General features: G+C 49.4%; 1 protein-coding gene across 2 annotated transcripts; it reads left to right on the forward strand.

Annotated features, from left to right (window-relative positions):
- Positions 1–9,189: 9,189 nt before the first annotated feature.
- Positions 9,190–11,343, forward strand: LOC123135929 (LON peptidase N-terminal domain and RING finger protein 2). 2 transcript variants are annotated; one of them, XM_044555186.1, is made up of 2 exons: positions 9,190–9,312; positions 10,208–11,343. In XM_044555186.1, the coding sequence occupies exon 2, from the start codon at positions 10,237–10,239 to the stop codon at positions 11,101–11,103; it is 867 nt and encodes a 288-aa protein (XP_044411121.1). In that variant the 5' UTR covers positions 9,190–9,312; positions 10,208–10,236; the 3' UTR covers positions 11,104–11,343. The 2 variants fall into 2 exon arrangements, with proteins under 2 accessions (XP_044411121.1, XP_044411120.1); XM_044555185.1 differs by having other exon boundaries at positions 9,250–9,394.
- Positions 11,344–17,731: the final 6,388 nt, after the last annotated feature.

The raw sequence follows: 17,731 nt of genomic DNA on the forward strand, positions 1-17,731 counted from the left end.
TGATCAATCTCATACATCACATATCATTCATCACATTCTTCTTGGCCATATCACATCACATAGCATACCCTGCAAAAACAAGTTAGACGTCCTCTAATTGTTGTTTGCATGTTTTACGTGGCTGCTATGGGTTTCTAGCAAGAACTTTCTTACCTACGCAAAACCACAATGTGATATGTCAATTGCTATTTACCCTTCATAAGGACCCTTTTCATCGAATCCGTTCCGACTAAAGTGGGAGAGACTGGCACCCGCTAGCCACCTTATGCACCAAGTGCATGTCAGTCGGTGGAACCTGCTCACGTAAGTGTACGTGTAAGGTCGGTCCGGGCCGCTTCATCCCACAATACCGTCGAAACAAGATTGGACTAGTAACGGTAAGCATATTGAACAAAATCAACGCCCACAACTACTTTGTGTTCTACTCGTGCAAAGAATCTACGCAATAGACCTAGCTCATGATGCCACTGTTGGGGAACGTAGCAGAAATTCAAAATTTTCCTACGTGTCACCAAGATCTATCTATGGAGAAACCAGCAACGAGTGGAAGGTGAGTGCATCTACATACCCTTGTAGATCGCTAAGCGGAAGCGTTCAAGAGAACGGGGTTGAAGGAGTCGTACTCGTCGTGATCCAAATCACCGGAGATCCTAGTGCCGAACGGACAGCACCTCCGTGTTCAACACACGTACAGCCCGATGAAGTCTCCCACACCTTGATCCAGCAAGGAGAGAGGGAGAGGTTGAGGAAGACACCGTCCAGCAGCAGCACAACGGCGTGGTGATGGTGGAGGAGCGTGGCAATCCTGCAGGGCTTCGCCAAGCACCGCGGGAGAGGAGAAGGGAGAGAGGTAGGGCTGCGCCAAGGAGAGGTGAAACTCATGTGTTGGCAGCCCTCAAGACCTCAACTATATATAAGGGAGAGGGAGGGCGGTGCGCCCCCTCTAGGGTTTCCACCCCAAGGGGTGCGGCTGCCCCCAATCCCATCTAGGGTGCCGGCCAAGGGGAGGGGAGAGGGGAAACTTGCCCCCCAAGTTAGGTGGGTGCGCCCCCTCCCCCAACCCTAGGCGCCTTGGGCCCTTGTGAGGGGGCGCACCAGCCCACCTGGGGCTGGTCCCCTCCCACACTTGGCCCATGCAGGCCTCCGGGGCCGGTGGCCCCACTTGGTGGACCCCCGGGACCCTCCCGGTGGTCCCGGTACTTTATCGATAAAACCCGAAACTTTTCCGGTGACCAAAACAGGACTTCCCATATATGAATCATTACCTCCGGACCATTCCGGAACTCCTCGTGACGTCCGGGATCTCATCCGGGACTCCGAACAACATTTGGTAACCACATAAAAACTTCCTTTATAACCCTAGCGTCATCGAACCTTAAGTGTGTAGACCCTACAGGTTCGGGAACCATGCAGACATGACCGAGACGTTCTCCGGTCAATAACCAATAGCGGGATCTGGATACCCATGTTGGCTCCCACATGTTCCACGATGATCTCATCGGATGAACCACGATGTCAAGGACTCAATCGATCCCGTATACAATTCCCTTTGTCTAACGGTATTGTACTTGCCCAAGATTCGATCGTCGGTATACCGATACCTTGTTCAATCTCGTTACCGGCAAGTCTCTTTACTCGTTCCGTAACACATCATCCCGTGATCAACACCTTGATCACATTGTGCACATTATGATGATGTCCTACCGAGTTGGCCCAGAGATACCTCTCCGTCACACGGAGTGACAAATCCCAGTCTCGATTCGTGCAACCCAATAGACACTTTCGGAGATACCTGTAGTGCACCTTTATAGCCACCCAGTTATGTTGTGACGTTTGGTACACCCAAAGCATTCCTACGGTATCCGGGAGTTGCACAATCTCATGGTCTAAGGAAATGATACTTGACATTAGAAAAGCTTTAGCATACGAACTACGATCTTTGTGCTAGGCTTAGGATTGGGTCTTGTCCATCACATCATTCTCCTAATGATGTGATCCCGTTATCAACGACATCCAATGTCCATGGTCAGGAAACCATAACCATCTATTGATCAACGAGCTAGTCAGTTAGAGGCTTACTAGGGACATGGTGTTGTCTATGTATCCACCCATGTATCTGAGTTTCCTAACAATACAATTATAGCATGGACAATAAACGATTATCATGAACAAGGAAATATAATAATAACAACTAATTTATTATTGCCTCTAGGGCATATTTCCAACACACCCACGAGGGCATCCAAGCACAGAGCAGCGATGAGGAGGACCCCTACACGTCACCAGATGAGGTTGCGCCGGAACCCCCAACTTTGGAGTGGTTTTGGGGCTAGTACAATCTTTGTCTTTGCAAAGCCTTGTCGTTGGTTGAGAAAGATAGGCAAGTGGCGTTCAAGAAGGAGTTGGAGCTTGGGCGGCAGGCACATCGATGTGCGGACGGGATGTACGAAGACGGCCAGTACTTCGCCATGAAGGCCAAAGGCGCTAGGCGACTCATCGTTGCATGGTGGTGGGCTGATAAGCTCGAGCGTGCTACCGACGAGAAGCTCCCATGGGCTCCCAACGAAATGGCAAGATCGTTCACACGGGTCCGTCAACAAGAGGCTGATCGGCACCTCAAGCGCTGTGAGACAGAGGAAGCGGAGAACTTCCTCTGTGCTAGGAAGCCGTTGCACGCGAGGGAGCTGCTAGCGAGGGGCTGCCGGAATACTGGCCCCCTATGGAGGGATTGTTAGTTTTCACTTTTATGCGTTGTACGTAGTAGTTAAGTATGTCATCATGTATATGTGATAATATTATATTTATATCTATATGTGATGAACTACTGAACAATTATTATACATTATGAATTCCATATTTTTATTCGTTACTAATTTCTATCTAGTTGTTCACCATCCACATGTACACAATGGAAAACATACACACTGAAACAGAACAATATATAAGAATGGAAAATAGGACACACATTGAAGCAGAGCAATAAACGGAGCAATATTATGATTGTTGGGAATACATAGCGATCAACGTCGAAACGACTCAACAAAATAAAATGCGTCCATGACCACCACCCATGCCTACGGTAGCTCTTGTTTCTGCCTGAACTCGTGCAGGCGTTCATCCAAGCGGTTGACAAGCTCGCGGTACATCTGGAGCACGATCTCAAGATCCAAATTGGCAATTTCATCAGAGATGACCAACTCGAGGATGCGATGGTCATGTTCCTCTACTGCGCCTATGTGAACACTAGGCCAAAGGAGGCGCTCGAGGCTAGCTACCAGCACACTAGCATCAAGCGGGCCACGGACAAGCAGAACAATGCGACCGATGCGAACGGTGTGGCCGGCATCCGGTGCAAGCACAGCGCGGCCGGACTCTAGTGCTAGTATGGTGCACACTGCATCTGCCCACTCCTGGCAAGAAATGTGGCTACTGATGGGCCATGTACCCAGCTGCAGCGCCCTGTTGACAGCAGGCAAGCGCCAATGAAATCACTCTTGCTGTGCGGCATATGCCGTGCCTCTCGCTCCGTGGTGGTCTACCGGTCCCGCTGTGCGGTGAGCCACGGCTTATCAGCGCTGACATGCCTATCTTTCTTATCTTGCTCTGCGGCGCCCCACCGATCATGTTGTACGTCGAGTTGTAACCTCTCGGCGCTGACTTGCTTATCTTGATCCACAGTGCTGAAGCGTCATCCACCAACGGTCTACTCAACCCTGGTGATGATGCACAACACGGCGTCGTCCATCGCGTTGCCGAGGACACCCTCGGCTCGAAGGGCCGTGGCGCCATCTTGGTTTCCTCGTCAAGGAGGTTGACGGCGAAGGCGGCATTTCGATGGGTTGGCATGCTTGGAAAATGTAGCTAGAGGGGCTATAGGTTGCACTTGCGCCTCGGTGTGACGCGCGCTACCTAGGCTTATGTGCAATCATTTGCGGGCGGCGGGGAAGCGATGGGGAAATGGTGGGAAACGATGGCATATTCATAATATGTCATCAAATAATGGAAACTTAGCATAGAATGAAGCGCGAGCTAGCATGACGTGTGCACGCACATAGCTTGCCCACGAGTGTGATCCATATACTCAGGTGCCCAACAAGCACATTATTCACAATAAAGAATATTTTTTTACACAAAGAGTGTACATGTTGTGCAAACTGAGCAAATCACATCACACACGGACTAAACTAGGGAACCCGTCGATGATGATTTCATTAATCGCTGACAATTGTATACCAGCAAATGTTTTCCCACAGCACACATGACTTATTAACATGAATCGTTTGTGTTATTATTGGTCTTCCCACAGATTTCTCATTACTGACCTATTTGTCGAGTATCACACATATCTTGTTAAGCCAAACCATTTGTGATCATATGGATCATCGCAAACAGTTTATCCGAGTGAACTATATGCCGTCTATCGCACACATTTTGATCTGACTGACCATTTCTGTTGTGTTTGGTAATCGCAAGCAGTTCATCAAGTGAACTGTATGCCGTATATCGCACACATCTTGATCTGGATGGTCGTTTCTGTTGTTCTGACTCATCGCAGACAGTTCGTATGGATAAATTGTGTGTCACGTAGCTCACACACAACTCTAATCTAAATCGTGCTTGATGTCTCCACCATCGCACACCGTTCATCTTATTGGTGACGTTTTTATTACGATACCGTTTGCGATTCATGCATTGCGCACAGTTTTTTTGAAGGGTCTGTGATTCATGTGTCGCGTTAGTAGCATCCTACGGTAGTGCACTCATCACTGCACAAATCTGCCACATACACCTCCTAGCAGTCAGTTGGGATCCATGGCTCCTTCACCTGTTTGATAGAATACATCACAAAGAAGCAGGTCCGCTCGTCGTCCGGCCTATTCTATAATAAAACCGAAAGAGATGAGTCCGACCAACAAAAGAGTCTTACCTAGCTTATTGCAGTGGGCAGAAGTGCAACCCTGACTAAACATATTTGGCCTATTAACTATGTTGTTTACCTTTATCAGTAGACTATATTTTATGACAATGTATTTTATTCTTAACGTACTTCTCCTTCTTTATTCTGAGCTATTATCACTGGTTTTATTCCTAATTTGCTCCCATTAATTGAGAACGGTTCTCTATTTGGATCAGCTAATGCTGTCGTGGCAGCATATATGCTGCCATGGCAGTGTTCTTTATTCTAGCCTTGGGTAGCAGTCAGTCGCGGGTGCTAATAAGCGCTTGCTGGACATACTTTACACTACAATGGTGATCATTATAACTTGCCCCCCATTGACACGGCCGCCCGCCACTACTACGAGATTGATTACACTAGCGGGCAATTTACAGCGCCCGCCATTACTGCCACTTAGCAGTGGTGGGAGGTCAGTGGCGGGCGGCACAAAGAGGCTCGCCCGCCACTGCTAGGCGTTCCTGCAGTAGTGATAGCTTGGTCGTCCGAGCACCAATCTCTTTCTAAGCTAGAGATTTTCTTTCATCATGTAATAAAGCCCAACATACTACATGTATCACCTGTCAATTAGGCCGCCAATCCTGCCTCCCTTTTCTTTCCCCGTTTAGCACTTCTTTTGAACCATTTGATTTAATTCACTTTGACTTGTGTGGACCTCTCTGGATGTAAGGTTTTCTTGTTTTTAATACTATCTTATTATTCTCGATGACTACACTCATTTTTCTTGGTCATTTTTTACACCAAAAATCTGACACGTCCACCACCCTACTACATTTCTTCTCTTTTGTTCACACACAAATGCAATGTTACTATATGAACCATGCAATGTGACAATGGTGCTGAGTTTATCAACTCTTCACTTCATACATTTTTCTCTACCAACGGTGTCACTTTATTGCTTCTCTTGCCCCCACACCTCGCCCAAAAATGGCAAAGTAGAACTTATGATCCATACCACCAATGATGTCATTCGAACATTACTTCTACACGAACCTCCCTCCGCTCTTTTGGGTAGAGGCCCTCCACACTGCCGCCAACCTCTTAACATTGTCCTTCTCACAAATATCATCTTCGTTTCACTCCATGCATTTCCCTTGGCTACCTTCTCGAATACAGGAGCTATAGATGTTTTGATTCTCGCAACGGGTGCTCGTCTCTCGGCATGTTATCTTTGATGAATCAACGTTTTCCTATACCCCACCCACATCATCGCCCACACACCTTCCCATTGAACAGGATCAGCTAACTCCTACCCACCTACCATGATCCTCCCGAATCCCACCATCGTCCCAATACATAAAAGCCCCACCCCGGTTCCCCAGCTAAATCCGCACCAATCTCCCACCCACCATCAGCCCAGTTGTCGACTTCGTCGACGTGTCGCTCCATCTATGGCCAGACCGCCCAGGAGACCAGCCGGCCCTCGATCCGCACGCCTGCCTTCCCTGTCCCAGATCTGTTAGGATATTCCTCCAGATTAACCTCCGTTTACATGCTTGACCGCAATGATCTGCTGGACACAACCCCACCCAGTCATTCTTGATTTCCGCCCTGGCATGTACTCCTTCACCACATTTGCCTCGCCATGCAATTCCGGTAGAGCCATCCAGGAACACCCACAAGATGTCCACGCGTGCCAAACAAGGATATTTTATGCCCCGTAGATTAATCCTTGCTGCTGACTCATCGTTACCCACATCTCCTATCCCTTCTACCTAGCAGTCTGATCTCAAAGATCCCCGTTGGCGACAAGCAATGATAGTTGACTTGGTATTTGGCTCCTAGGCCTGCAGGTGTAAGTGCCGTCACTAGGAAGTGATTTCTTTTGCCACAAATTCAACAAGGATGGATCCTTGGCGCGGTACACAACAAGATGGGTCATTCGCGTGTTTACACAACAAGAGGGGGTGGATTAGGATGAGAAATTGAGTTTGGTGCTCAAGCCTGCAACCATTCGAGTGGTTTTGAGCATTGCATGTCTAATTCTTGGCCCATCCATCGACAGGATGTTAAAAATGCCTTCCTCCATGGTGACTTACCTGAGACGGTCTACTGTGCTAAACCTTCTGGCTTCATTGAGAGCATGGTATGTGGCTACATATGCCGATGAAACCAATTTTATTCGGGACTCTTTGGTTCATAGGAATAGGAGAATTATGATATAGAAAAATGTTGTCATTTGGTTTGCGCGATAGTATTTAAAGTTACAAAAAAATACCAAATCATATAGATAAAAGATGTCATTTGGTTCATAGGATATAATTTTTCTCAATTATATCTGAGCTAGTGATTTTTCTTCCTTTGAAACGTGAAGAGCAGGAACCAATACTATATAAGAATAAGAATCCATTCCTACATATGAAACGGCTCTAAAGAAAATTTTACTATAGGAAACTTGACCCTTATAAGCATCTCCAAGGGACTGAGCCGGTATAACATCTTGAGATTTTACGAAGTTATCATACACGCTTCACAGTCGAAGGGGACATCTACTTCTATTGAACGGACATCACCGAGAGCCTCAAATAAATCTAGGAATAATGTGAGCACAAATGTCAAGTTTAGGACATAAATTCTAATAGGCTGAAGATACCACTGTCCATCTAATCATCCATCCACGGGTTCACATGACGTATCAAAATGAGGCATGAAGTTTAGGGGAATGTTTACGGGAAGTGTCACATTTCCACGGAAAGGTGACCTGTTGGAGATGCTTTAACGCATTTGGTGCCTTTACGTGTCGATGCCTAGGAAGCGCCGTTCTGAATCTCCGGGAAGTTGCCACTAGCAGAATCCTAAGCCGTTTCTTGTTAGAGCCACGCACGCACAATGGCTAAAAAGGATCAAGCGTGTGCGTGTGCGATAAGTGATGCCGCCTTGGCTAGCTAATCTTATCTGAATCATGTCCCGTCGAGGAGACAAGTGCAAGACTCCACTCCTCTCCAGATCCACGTCCACCTCCCCACTCCTCCTTTGTTGGGTGCTGGTTGTTGGTCTTATATTCTACTTGGTGGCTTTATCTATAAAATCGGGCTCTCGCCTTTTCTTTAAAAAAAAGAGAAGGGCGTGCCAGCTCTAGCTGTACGTTGGAAACAATGTGCGGCGCACTGTTGTTCGTTTGCTGATAGCTACCTACTTGAAGTTGTGTATAACAAGCGTTGTCTGTTGCGTCGGGGTGCTACACGATAAAGAATTGGTGATATGGGCACTTTGGCAGCATCAATTCAATCATCTCATCTCATGAGGAGTAGTTCGTTTTATAATGTAGTGCGTATAGATTTTTTAGGAGTACTTCCTACGTCTCGTAATGTAAAACGTCTTTTGACTCTACAATACATCATGAGACGGAGGGAGTAGAACTTTATAAAATTCGATTAAGTATTTTTTCAGAAAACTTTCAATCTATTCGTTTTCAATCATGCAGTATAACGAATACTAGAAATAATAAAAATTGCATCCAGATCAGTAAACCATCTAGCGACGACTAAAAGCACTGAAATACTGGAGACGGGCGAAACTTGTTGTAGTAGACAGTCGTGAATTCATCGTGCTAAGATCCTATAGGACCAGCACACCAGAAACATCAACTGCCGCCGATGAAGAGTAGCATAGATCGGAAGGATCTAATCTGAAGAAACACAAATGTAGACGAACTACGATCTGACCCGAGCAAATCCATCAAAGACAGATCAACCAGAGACATACTTTCACACGCCCAACGACGATGCTAGGCACACCACCAGGACGAGGGCTAGGCGGGGAGAATTTTATTTCATCTTCAGGGAGTCGCCCCTTTCTCGTCTTTTTGAAGACAACATAGACCCTAGCAAAACTCAAAGGGAAATCTAAAAACAGAGCCCTCCTATCGGTAGGGGCCGGGATCCACCGCGCCCCCATGGCCCTAAGGCCGCCCAACTTTATAAAGTTTGATCGAGTTTATAGAGATAACTATTTATATCTACAGTATCAAATATATAAAGTATGGAAGTTCATCTTATAACGAATCTAGTGATATAAATTTGGCATTCTAGATGTAAATATTTTTCTTCATAAATTTGATCAAAGTTTGTGATGCTTGACTTTTCAAAAACATTATAAACACCATATTATTATGGAATATAACAATTCGATCGACCAGGCAGCGGTAGGTGTGGCGTGGGGGCCACCACCCACCGGTCTAAGATTGATTAAATCTGATGGGCTTTCGCAGTCCATCCACTTATAAACAACATATTCAGTTGATATAAGTGGTAGGCTCTATCACTCTATCCTCTTCCCCCCTCTGCCGGCCGCCTCCTCTGCTCTCCGACCCCGATCTGCTGCTCTGCTCCTCCTGGAAACTTTCCAGGCCATAAAAGGTAAACGGCGGCGCTTCATCCCTTCCATCCTGCATGTCGATCGCTTTCTTCTCCGCGTGTTCTGTCTCCTTTGTTGGCTATGGTATGAAGATATGATCCGGCGGCTTTTCCTCGTCTTATCCATCCCCCATGTTCTTTCTCACCCGGATCTTCTCACTCACACCTGGTCCGTCAAACTGGTGCCGCGAGCTGCGTCTCTGAGAGCCGAGGTTTATAGTACTACTAGTTTTTTCTTTCTTCGTTTATCTTCTGTTAGAAAATACCTCAAAATTGTGCTAAATCAACAACACTTATTTTGGGACGGAAGGGTAGCACCGTAGCATTAGTAGGAAGCACTTTGACTCTGCTCCATTACAAGCTAGTCTTGTTACAGCTGCCGGTATCATGAGCACAAACGTGCTTCAGATGATTAGTGTTTGTACTCCAAAGTGACCGATTTTCTTTGAAAATAGCAGAAGCTTTTATCCAACTCTCTAGTGTAACTGCTGCAGAGCTTTTCCACTGCAATTATGGGAGTGTTAATGCCTTTTCAGGAAACATATTATGAGAGTGTTAACATTTTCTTCAGCGTGTCGATTTAATTTTTGTTTAGCTGTTGCACGTGTTTAATATCTGAAATTGACTTCCGTGACTCGTTCATGTTTGAAGATTGCGCAGTAGCCATATAACTGGGTACTACTCCCTCCGTTCCTAAATGTAAGTCTTTATAGAGATTTCACTATAAACCACATACGGATGTATATAGATGTATTTTATTCATTTTGCTCCGTATGTAGTCCACCTAGTGGAATCTCTACAAAGACTTATATTTAGGAGCGGAGGGAGTAGCACTCATGTTGCTGCCATAGGGTTACTGAACACATCACTTTCTTTGTCTTTGGATGTGTTTTAACAGGCTCATCACTGAAAGAGGACTTCAAGTACATGGCCTTTAAGACTCTGCAAGCTCCACCAAGTTTGGCAAGGCCAGACAGTTGCGGTTTCAGTCCCTCCAACTCCAAGTCTTATTGTTATCAGCCAAAACCTCACTCAAGACCGCAAGCAAGAATCACCACCAAGAATCGCCTTCAGAGTTCACCAGTCCTGAAATGCGGCCGCGTCGACGAGGTTGTCCAGTCCCATCAGGATCATCAGACTACTGAGATCCCCATACTCCTGCACCAGTCGGTCGTTTTCCCTGGCCAGAAGCTGCAGCTGCAGACGGTTGAGTTCAGATACCGCATCATGATGCAGACACTCCTACTCCAGGAAGGCCACAGCTTTGGTATTATCTACTCCAGCAGTAAAGATAGTAGGATGGCCGATGTTGGATGCATGGTCCATATTGTTCAGTGCGATAAGCTCGTCAATGACCGCTTCTTCGTGACGTGCGTCGGCGGTGATCGGTTCCGTGTCCTGGAGGTCGTCAGAACAAAGCCCTATGTCATCGCAAGAGTCCAGGTACTGAAAGACAGAGACTCGCCTGATTCAAGTAACCTGGGGTGCCTGATGCAGCAGGTGGAGGGGCACCTGAAGGACGTGACAATGCTTTCAGACAAGCTCAGCTGGAAACTAATGGGAGACCAGGCTAGGCAGCTCAGCAGGATGCATTCTCCAGAGTCTTTCTCCTTAGTCGTCGCTCGGTTGTTTGTCGAAGATCGTTCAGAGCAGCAATGGTTGCTTGGGTTAGATGACACAGCACATCGATTGGTGAGAGAAGGAATGTATCTTCAACAGAGGAGCAAGTACCTGGCAGCCGTAGCAGCGATTAGGGACGCCTTTGGGCAACTGTCCTGCAATGAGAAGCAGTAGCAGACCTGGTGCATTGGAGCTGCCATTCTGGTAATAGGAGTATGTTCTTGCTGCATTGTAGTTTGATACTTTGCTTCTATCGTCATGTGTATATATTGTATATCCTTGAATGCTCGTCTTTGTGGTGAAACTTCACTAATTTCTGAGTAAATAGCATAAAACTACTATACTTTACAGGTGAGGGTTCCAAAAAGAGTGAATTCCACTTTTTACCCCATATTTATACATTTGTGACACTAATTACCCCTTCGAGTGAAAATTCGTCTAGAATACCCCTTTTGAAATCTTTGGACCCTTGTTTTTTGATGCGTGTCCATCAGGTAAGGTGTGAGGTGACGCCCTGTATCCAAAAACATGTGGACGGCCAAAAGGAGTGGAATAGATAGACAAGAGAAGCTTGGACAAGATTGCCAATGATGCCCTCCGATCCTTACAGTTTTTTTTACAAATCAATGACGCAACATGCCGATCCTATCGACCATAAACAGACAAAATGTAAAACTGGGGTAAAACCGTGTTAAAAGTCTCCAAGATCTGACATTTCGATAAAAGTTCCGCTAAATAGGGTAATATGTGTCACAAATGTACAACTACAAGGTAAAAAATGGAATTCACTCTTCCAAAAAAACTACCAATTTTATTTTTTTCGCTGGTAACTATCAAATCGGGGGTTGGATGTTTCAAAAAACCCAAAACCCCAGTTGTTAAAAAATTAAACCGGTTTATGACAGGTCAGGCCCGCACCTAAACCAACCGTCTGTTTGACCGTTAGCTGACATTTGAGACCCACATGTCACTGTCTGTTTTAAAAAACAGCGATCAGGTCCTTGTAAATTTTTACAAAAGCAATCGGGTCCCTCCTGTCCCCGTGCTCTAGAATGACAGGAGCTGCGCTGGCCAGCAGCCCCGCCGGATGAGCTCGCCGGCCAGCAGCCCCGCCATGAGGAGCTCGCCGGCCAGCAGCCCCGTCGTCTCCTCCGGCCGGCAAGCCATGCTCGGAGCCGCGGTGTGCTCCCCCTTGTGCGTCTTCTCCCTCTTTTCTCCTCCTCGCGCCAACTCGAGGTGGGTGCAGGCTGCTGGCTCTGCCGCGCTGGTGGCGGAAGTCAGGGGTTGCGGGAGCGGGCGGGGATTGCTGGTGCTGTCTGCGGCGCGGGTGGCGGCGCGGCGGCCGCGGGCGGAGCCCCAGGGGGCGCGCGGCGACCGCGGGCAGAGCCCCATGGCACGTGGTGACCGCAGACGGAACCCCATGGCGCGCGGCGACCGCGGGCGGAACCCCATGGCGGTAGCGCGCGGTGGCTGTCGTGGTTCTAAGCCTGACAGTAGAGTGGGGGGTAGGTATTGAGAGGCAAGGTCCTAGCTATGGAGAGGTTGTAAGCACAAAGGATGTACGAGTTCAGGCCCTTCTCGGAGGAAGTAACAGCCCTACGTCTCGGAGCCCGGAGGCGGTCGAGTGGATTATGAATGTATGGATTACAAGGTGCCGAACCCCCCTGCCTGTGGAGGGGGGTGGCTTATATATAGTGCGCCAGGACCCCAGCCAGCCCACGTAGGAGAAGGTTTAAGGTGAGTTAAGTCTGGGGCGTTACTGGTAACGCCCCACATAAAGTGCCTTTACTATCATAAAGTCTACTTAATTACAGGCCGTTGCGATGCAGAGTGCCTCTTGACCTTCTGGTGGTCGAGTGCGTCTTCGTGGTCGAGTCCTTCAGGCCAGTCGAGTGTGTCCTCGTTGGTCGAGTGAACCCTCGTTGGTCGACTGGAAGGCGACCTCTTCTAGGGATGTCCTAGGGTAAGTTACTTGGGACAGGTCCGTGACCCTACCCTAGGTACATAACCCCATCATTAGCCCCCGAATGGATTGAGGCTTCGAGTGAAGAGGGAGTTGACGTCGTTTCCGATTAACCTTTGCGCTCTAGTTGTGCGCTGTTCTGGATCAAAGAATCTCTTCGTTGACAAGGAGCAATTCGTCTTCGGTCGACTCGATCCATTTTATTTTTGCGTCGAGTGATCTTTCGAACTTCGTCGATCTCCGAGCGACGGATCGCCGGAATCGCCGCGTCTGACAGGCAGATTTGTTGTTCGCGGATTCTGCGGGGTGCGAAATTCGGGGGCGCGCGCGAAGCGGGGCGGACCGCGGCGTTCGGATGGGACGGGGCATAGACGCCTCGATCTCCGCGCCGCCTTTTTCGCCACGTATCCAGTCCCCATAACTGCTCCCAGATATGATTAGATCGACCGGGCCCACATGTCAGCCACTCGGAAGAGACCTTATATATGCGCCCGGTGGGGATTTCTGTGCTGCGCCTCAGCATTCTCTCTCTCTCCCTCTGCCTCCTTCCTCTCTGCTCAGCGCGCTCGCTCTCACCTCCGCACCACTTTCCTTCGCGCATTTCGCCGGCGACCATGGCCAAGGAGAAGACGGCGGCGCTGGAGCGTGCCAAGAAAGCGTCGGCATCGGAGAAGGCGAAGGGGAGATCTACCACCCGCAGGGGGTCTTCGTCCAGATCCCGCCTGCCGAAAGGCTGGGTCCAAGGAGACTGGATCCAGTCGACCATCACAGAGAAGGACCTCCTCAACATGGCCAACGAGGGCTTGATCCCTCACGGAGCTGCGAGGCTGCCGGGGAAGGAGTGGCAGCCACAACCAGAAGAGGGTGAGTGCGTGCTCCTGGCCACTCATGTTGACCGAGGGTTTTCCTTGCCACCCAGCATTTTCTTCCGTGGCTTCCTGAATTTCTTTGGAGCGCAGCTCCACCACTTTACCCCAAACTCCATTGCCTACCTTGCTGCGTTCGTGTCCATGTGCGAGGGTTTCTTGGGCTGTCGACCGCACTGGGGTTTGTTCAAACGTATCTTCACGTGTCGCTCTCAGACCGTGAAGAAGGCGAGCCCAGGTGACGAGAAGACCCGAGTCGTCCAAATGTGTGGGGGCCTGGGGATTCAGGTGAGGAACAATAGCACATTCCCGCCCATGTCTTTTCCCGAGTCCGTCAGGGGCTGGCAGTCGACTTGGTTCTACTGCCAGGTCCAGTCGACGCCAGGGCAGTCGAGTGGACTCCCTCAATTCACCATGGACCGAGTGAACAAGCCCTCCCCTCTGAAGCTGATTCCGGAGGAGAAAGCCGACGTGAAGATGTTGATGGAGCGAGTGGTGCAGCTGGTTCGGGACGGAGTGACAGGCATGGACCTCTTGGAGGTTTTCCTCAAGCGCCGCATCCAACCTCTTCAGTTCCGGAGCCACTGCATGTGGTTGTACTGTGGGCCCGCGGACGAGACCAGAGTCCATCCAGAAGAAGTCGACGATGACACTCTGGAAAGGTGGATGGTAGCCGTTACCGGGAACAGGGACAACCCGCGCGGAGCCAGAAGAATTCCTCCACTCGACCACGACAGCATCCCAAACAAGGTACACTTGCTCTGCTTTCCGTCGTGTCTTTGTTGTATTCATTCTTGCCGATCCTGTCGACTGGTCGACTGATCGTTGTTTGGGCGACTGCTAGGCCTTCACCGAGCTGTACTCGATGCCCAATGGGGCACAAACTTCGACTGAAGAAGGCGAGGCGAGCGGGGGCGAGGCGAGCGGAGGTGAGGCGAGCGGGGGCGAAAGCCAGGGAGAGGAGGAATGGGACTCGGATGCTGCAGGGGATGACGACGACGATGATGATGATGAAGGTGATGAAGATGACCTCGAGGACGAGGAAGAAGAGGAGGAGGAGGTCGTTCCACCGCGCTCAGAAAGGCGGTCGAAACTTGTCCACGACCCCTCAACCGAACGTGGTAAGGGGGTAGCGACCGCTGCCCAGTCGACCAAGCGCCCTCGGACCACCTCTCCGGCGCCGACTGAAAAGGCGCCGAAGCAGCCCAGGGCGGCCTCATCGAAGCCGGCCAAGCTTCTGCCGAAGATGAAGGTGTCCATCCCCACCATTTCAGGGTAATAGTCTTGTTCATATTTTCTTGTTCTTATGCGAACTTTATCTCTGGTCGACACTGATGTTAGTCGACTGATCCTTTGGAGCTGCAGTGCTGCTACTTCTGAGACCTCGACCCGGGCCGATGACCACGAGATGGAGGATGCCGCAACTTCGAATCCAGGTGCCGTGTCCTTAATACCATACTTAGTCGACTGACTCGCGATCTCTGATCCTGACACTTCTCTGCAGCTCCACCCAACACTGTTATCGATCTGCCTGATGATGATGAGGATGAGGAGCCGCTGAAGCACAGGAGGAGTCGGAAAGCGCCTGCCGGCAAGGTGTCTCAGGATGCGTCAGCGCCTGAGATTCTGACTGTGGAGGGAGAGAACACCACCCGACACACGGTGACCTTCGCGACCCCACTGACGAGTGCTCAGCAGCCTTCCCTCTTCACGACTCACCACGTCCCAGAGGACCAAGCTGGTGCGGCGAAGGAGGCGATACGCCAGGCGGGACTCATGATGGAGCAGCTGAAGACCATCCGGGATGCGAGTCAAGCAGCCTATGACGCCAGCTCTGCCCTCCAAAGCAATGTCCAGGTCAGTCGACTGCTGTTTGTTCTGTTGGATACGCTCTCAAAAACTTTTCTTTTCCGGGATTTATATTGGTTACCCACTGGGAGTGTTGAAGAAACTCCGTGTTAGCGGGGGCACGCTGAGTGCACCCGCTGGGTGTAGTCCCCAAGGCTAAGGTCGACTGCTGGCAGTCGGCCTTAGGCTTTATAAGGTCGACTGGATTTCGCAAACCGGTGGGGGCACGCTGAGTGCACCCACTGGGTGTAGTCCCCGAGACTGTGGTCGACTGCTTGCAGTTGATCACAGTCTTAGAGAATGCGTCTCGTACACTGTTTTTTTTTTTTTTTGAGGTCGACTGGTCGACTTTGTCTTCAACAGGATTAGTGGGGGCACGCTGAGTGCACCCAGTGGGTGTAGTCCCCGAGACTACGGTCGAATGCTTGTATTCGGCTGTAGTCTTAGAAACTTGTGTTTTCCCTTTTTCACTCGGAAGTGAATTATTTTTGACGTTTAGTCGATTGGCTCTTCGCAGGACTCCTGTGATCTTGTGGCTCGCTACTCAGAGCTAGAACAGAAACACACTCAAGTCGAGCTGAGCTTGAAGCTGGTTCAGGAGAAGCTGACAAAGGCGAAGGAGGAGACTGAAGGTATGTTTGGTGAGACCTTGACAACTGCTTTTCCTCTTGCTTGTTTCAACATCTGATCATGCTGTGTCTTGCAGGTAAGGTAAAGGAGGCCCAGCAGAAGAAAGACCTTGAGCTAGCTGAGAAGATCAAGCTTGCTGACGAGAAGTTAGCTTCAGTCACCAAGCTTGAACAGGACAATACCAACCTGAAAATTGCTCTTGGGATTGCCAACAAAGAAGTCAGTCGACTGAGAACCGACAAAGCTGCCTTGACCGATCAAGTCAGCAAATTGACTGAGAAGAAGACTGCGCTGGAGGCCTTCCTGAGTGGCTTTGCCAAGAAGCTGTTTCTTATGCTCGAAGGTAAACCTCCATGTTCGGCAAGTATTTCTGACTGTGGCTTCTTCCATTCGACTATCCCCTTGACTTAGCGATCACTCTTGCAGAATTTTGTCAAAACTTTGAAGAAGAAACCAGCCGACTGGAGCCAAACCTTGACCCTGTCAATTCTCCGGTAAATGACGAGGTTGCCATGGATATCTTCCGACTGGAATCTCGCGTTGCATCCGTCGTGGATTATCTCGCCAGGCTGAAGGCCGCCACATCTCGCATCGACTCGACGCTCTGGCCTGAGGAGACACTTCAGAATGACCTTGAGTCATTAATGGCCCGCTTGAACACGATCCCTGGTCGAGTGCAGGAATGGAAGAAGTCCTCAGCTCGGTGTGGGGCAGATGTCGCTCTGTGTCTGGCCCGAGTCCACTGCAAGGATGCACGAGAGGAGAAGCTGGCGGCTCTTCGGGTGGCCAATACCAAGAAGCACGACTTTAGGTCCTTCATGGAGACTTTCCTTGCAGCTGCCACTCGGATCGCCGACGGAATTGACCTTGATGAATTCGTCGCACCTTCCAGCCCTCCACAGGAGGGGTAAAAAACTTCTTATGGCTCGACTCTTTTAAATTTGCCTCGGTATGCCGAGTGGAATTGTATCCGACAAACTTTAACAGGCTTGACGCCTGAGCACTTTTGGTTCCCTTAGACATCGATTCGAACTTGAATTCGGCGTTTGAATATGATTGCCTTCGGCTCAAAATGTCCTTTGCAGGTTCAAAGCAAGGTGCTGTGCTTAGGCGAGCACGAGGCCGCAGCTAAGCCTCCGAGTGGAAGGCTGGCTTACCACTCGGTAGGATTCTGATAAACTTAGGCGAGCACGAGGCTGCAGCTAAGCCCCCCGAGTGTGAGGATTGCTCACCACTCGGTAGGATTTTTATAACTTAGGCAAAACGGATTCGCAGCTAAGCCTCGAGTGAGAGGTTGCTCTTCACTCGGTAGGATTTTTGATAACTTAGGCGAGCACGAGGCTGCAGCTAAGCCCCGAGTGAGGATTGCTCCACTCGGTAGGATTTTATAACTTAGGCGAGTGCTTGGACTGCAGCTAAGCCCCGAGTGAGAGGTTGCTCTTCACTCGGTAGGATTTTTATAACTTAGGCGAGGCTGCAGCTAAGCCTCCGAGTG

The sequence above is a fragment of the Triticum aestivum genome, chromosome 6B, assembly GCF_018294505.1.
Source record: "Triticum aestivum cultivar Chinese Spring chromosome 6B, IWGSC CS RefSeq v2.1, whole genome shotgun sequence".
In the NCBI taxonomy this organism is placed as follows: domain Eukaryota; kingdom Viridiplantae; phylum Streptophyta; class Magnoliopsida; order Poales; family Poaceae; genus Triticum; species Triticum aestivum.

Bases quoted from the DNA above. Each gene is read 5' to 3' on its own strand.
- LOC123135929 (XM_044555185.1), top strand. From the start codon at position 9,346: ATGTCGATCGCTTTCTTCTCCGCGTGTTCTGTCTCCTTTGTTGGCTAT. The intron at 9,395-10,207 runs GTATGAAGATAT...GTGTTTTAACAG, and splicing joins TGTCTCCTTTGTTGGCTATG to GCTCATCACTGAAAGAGGAC.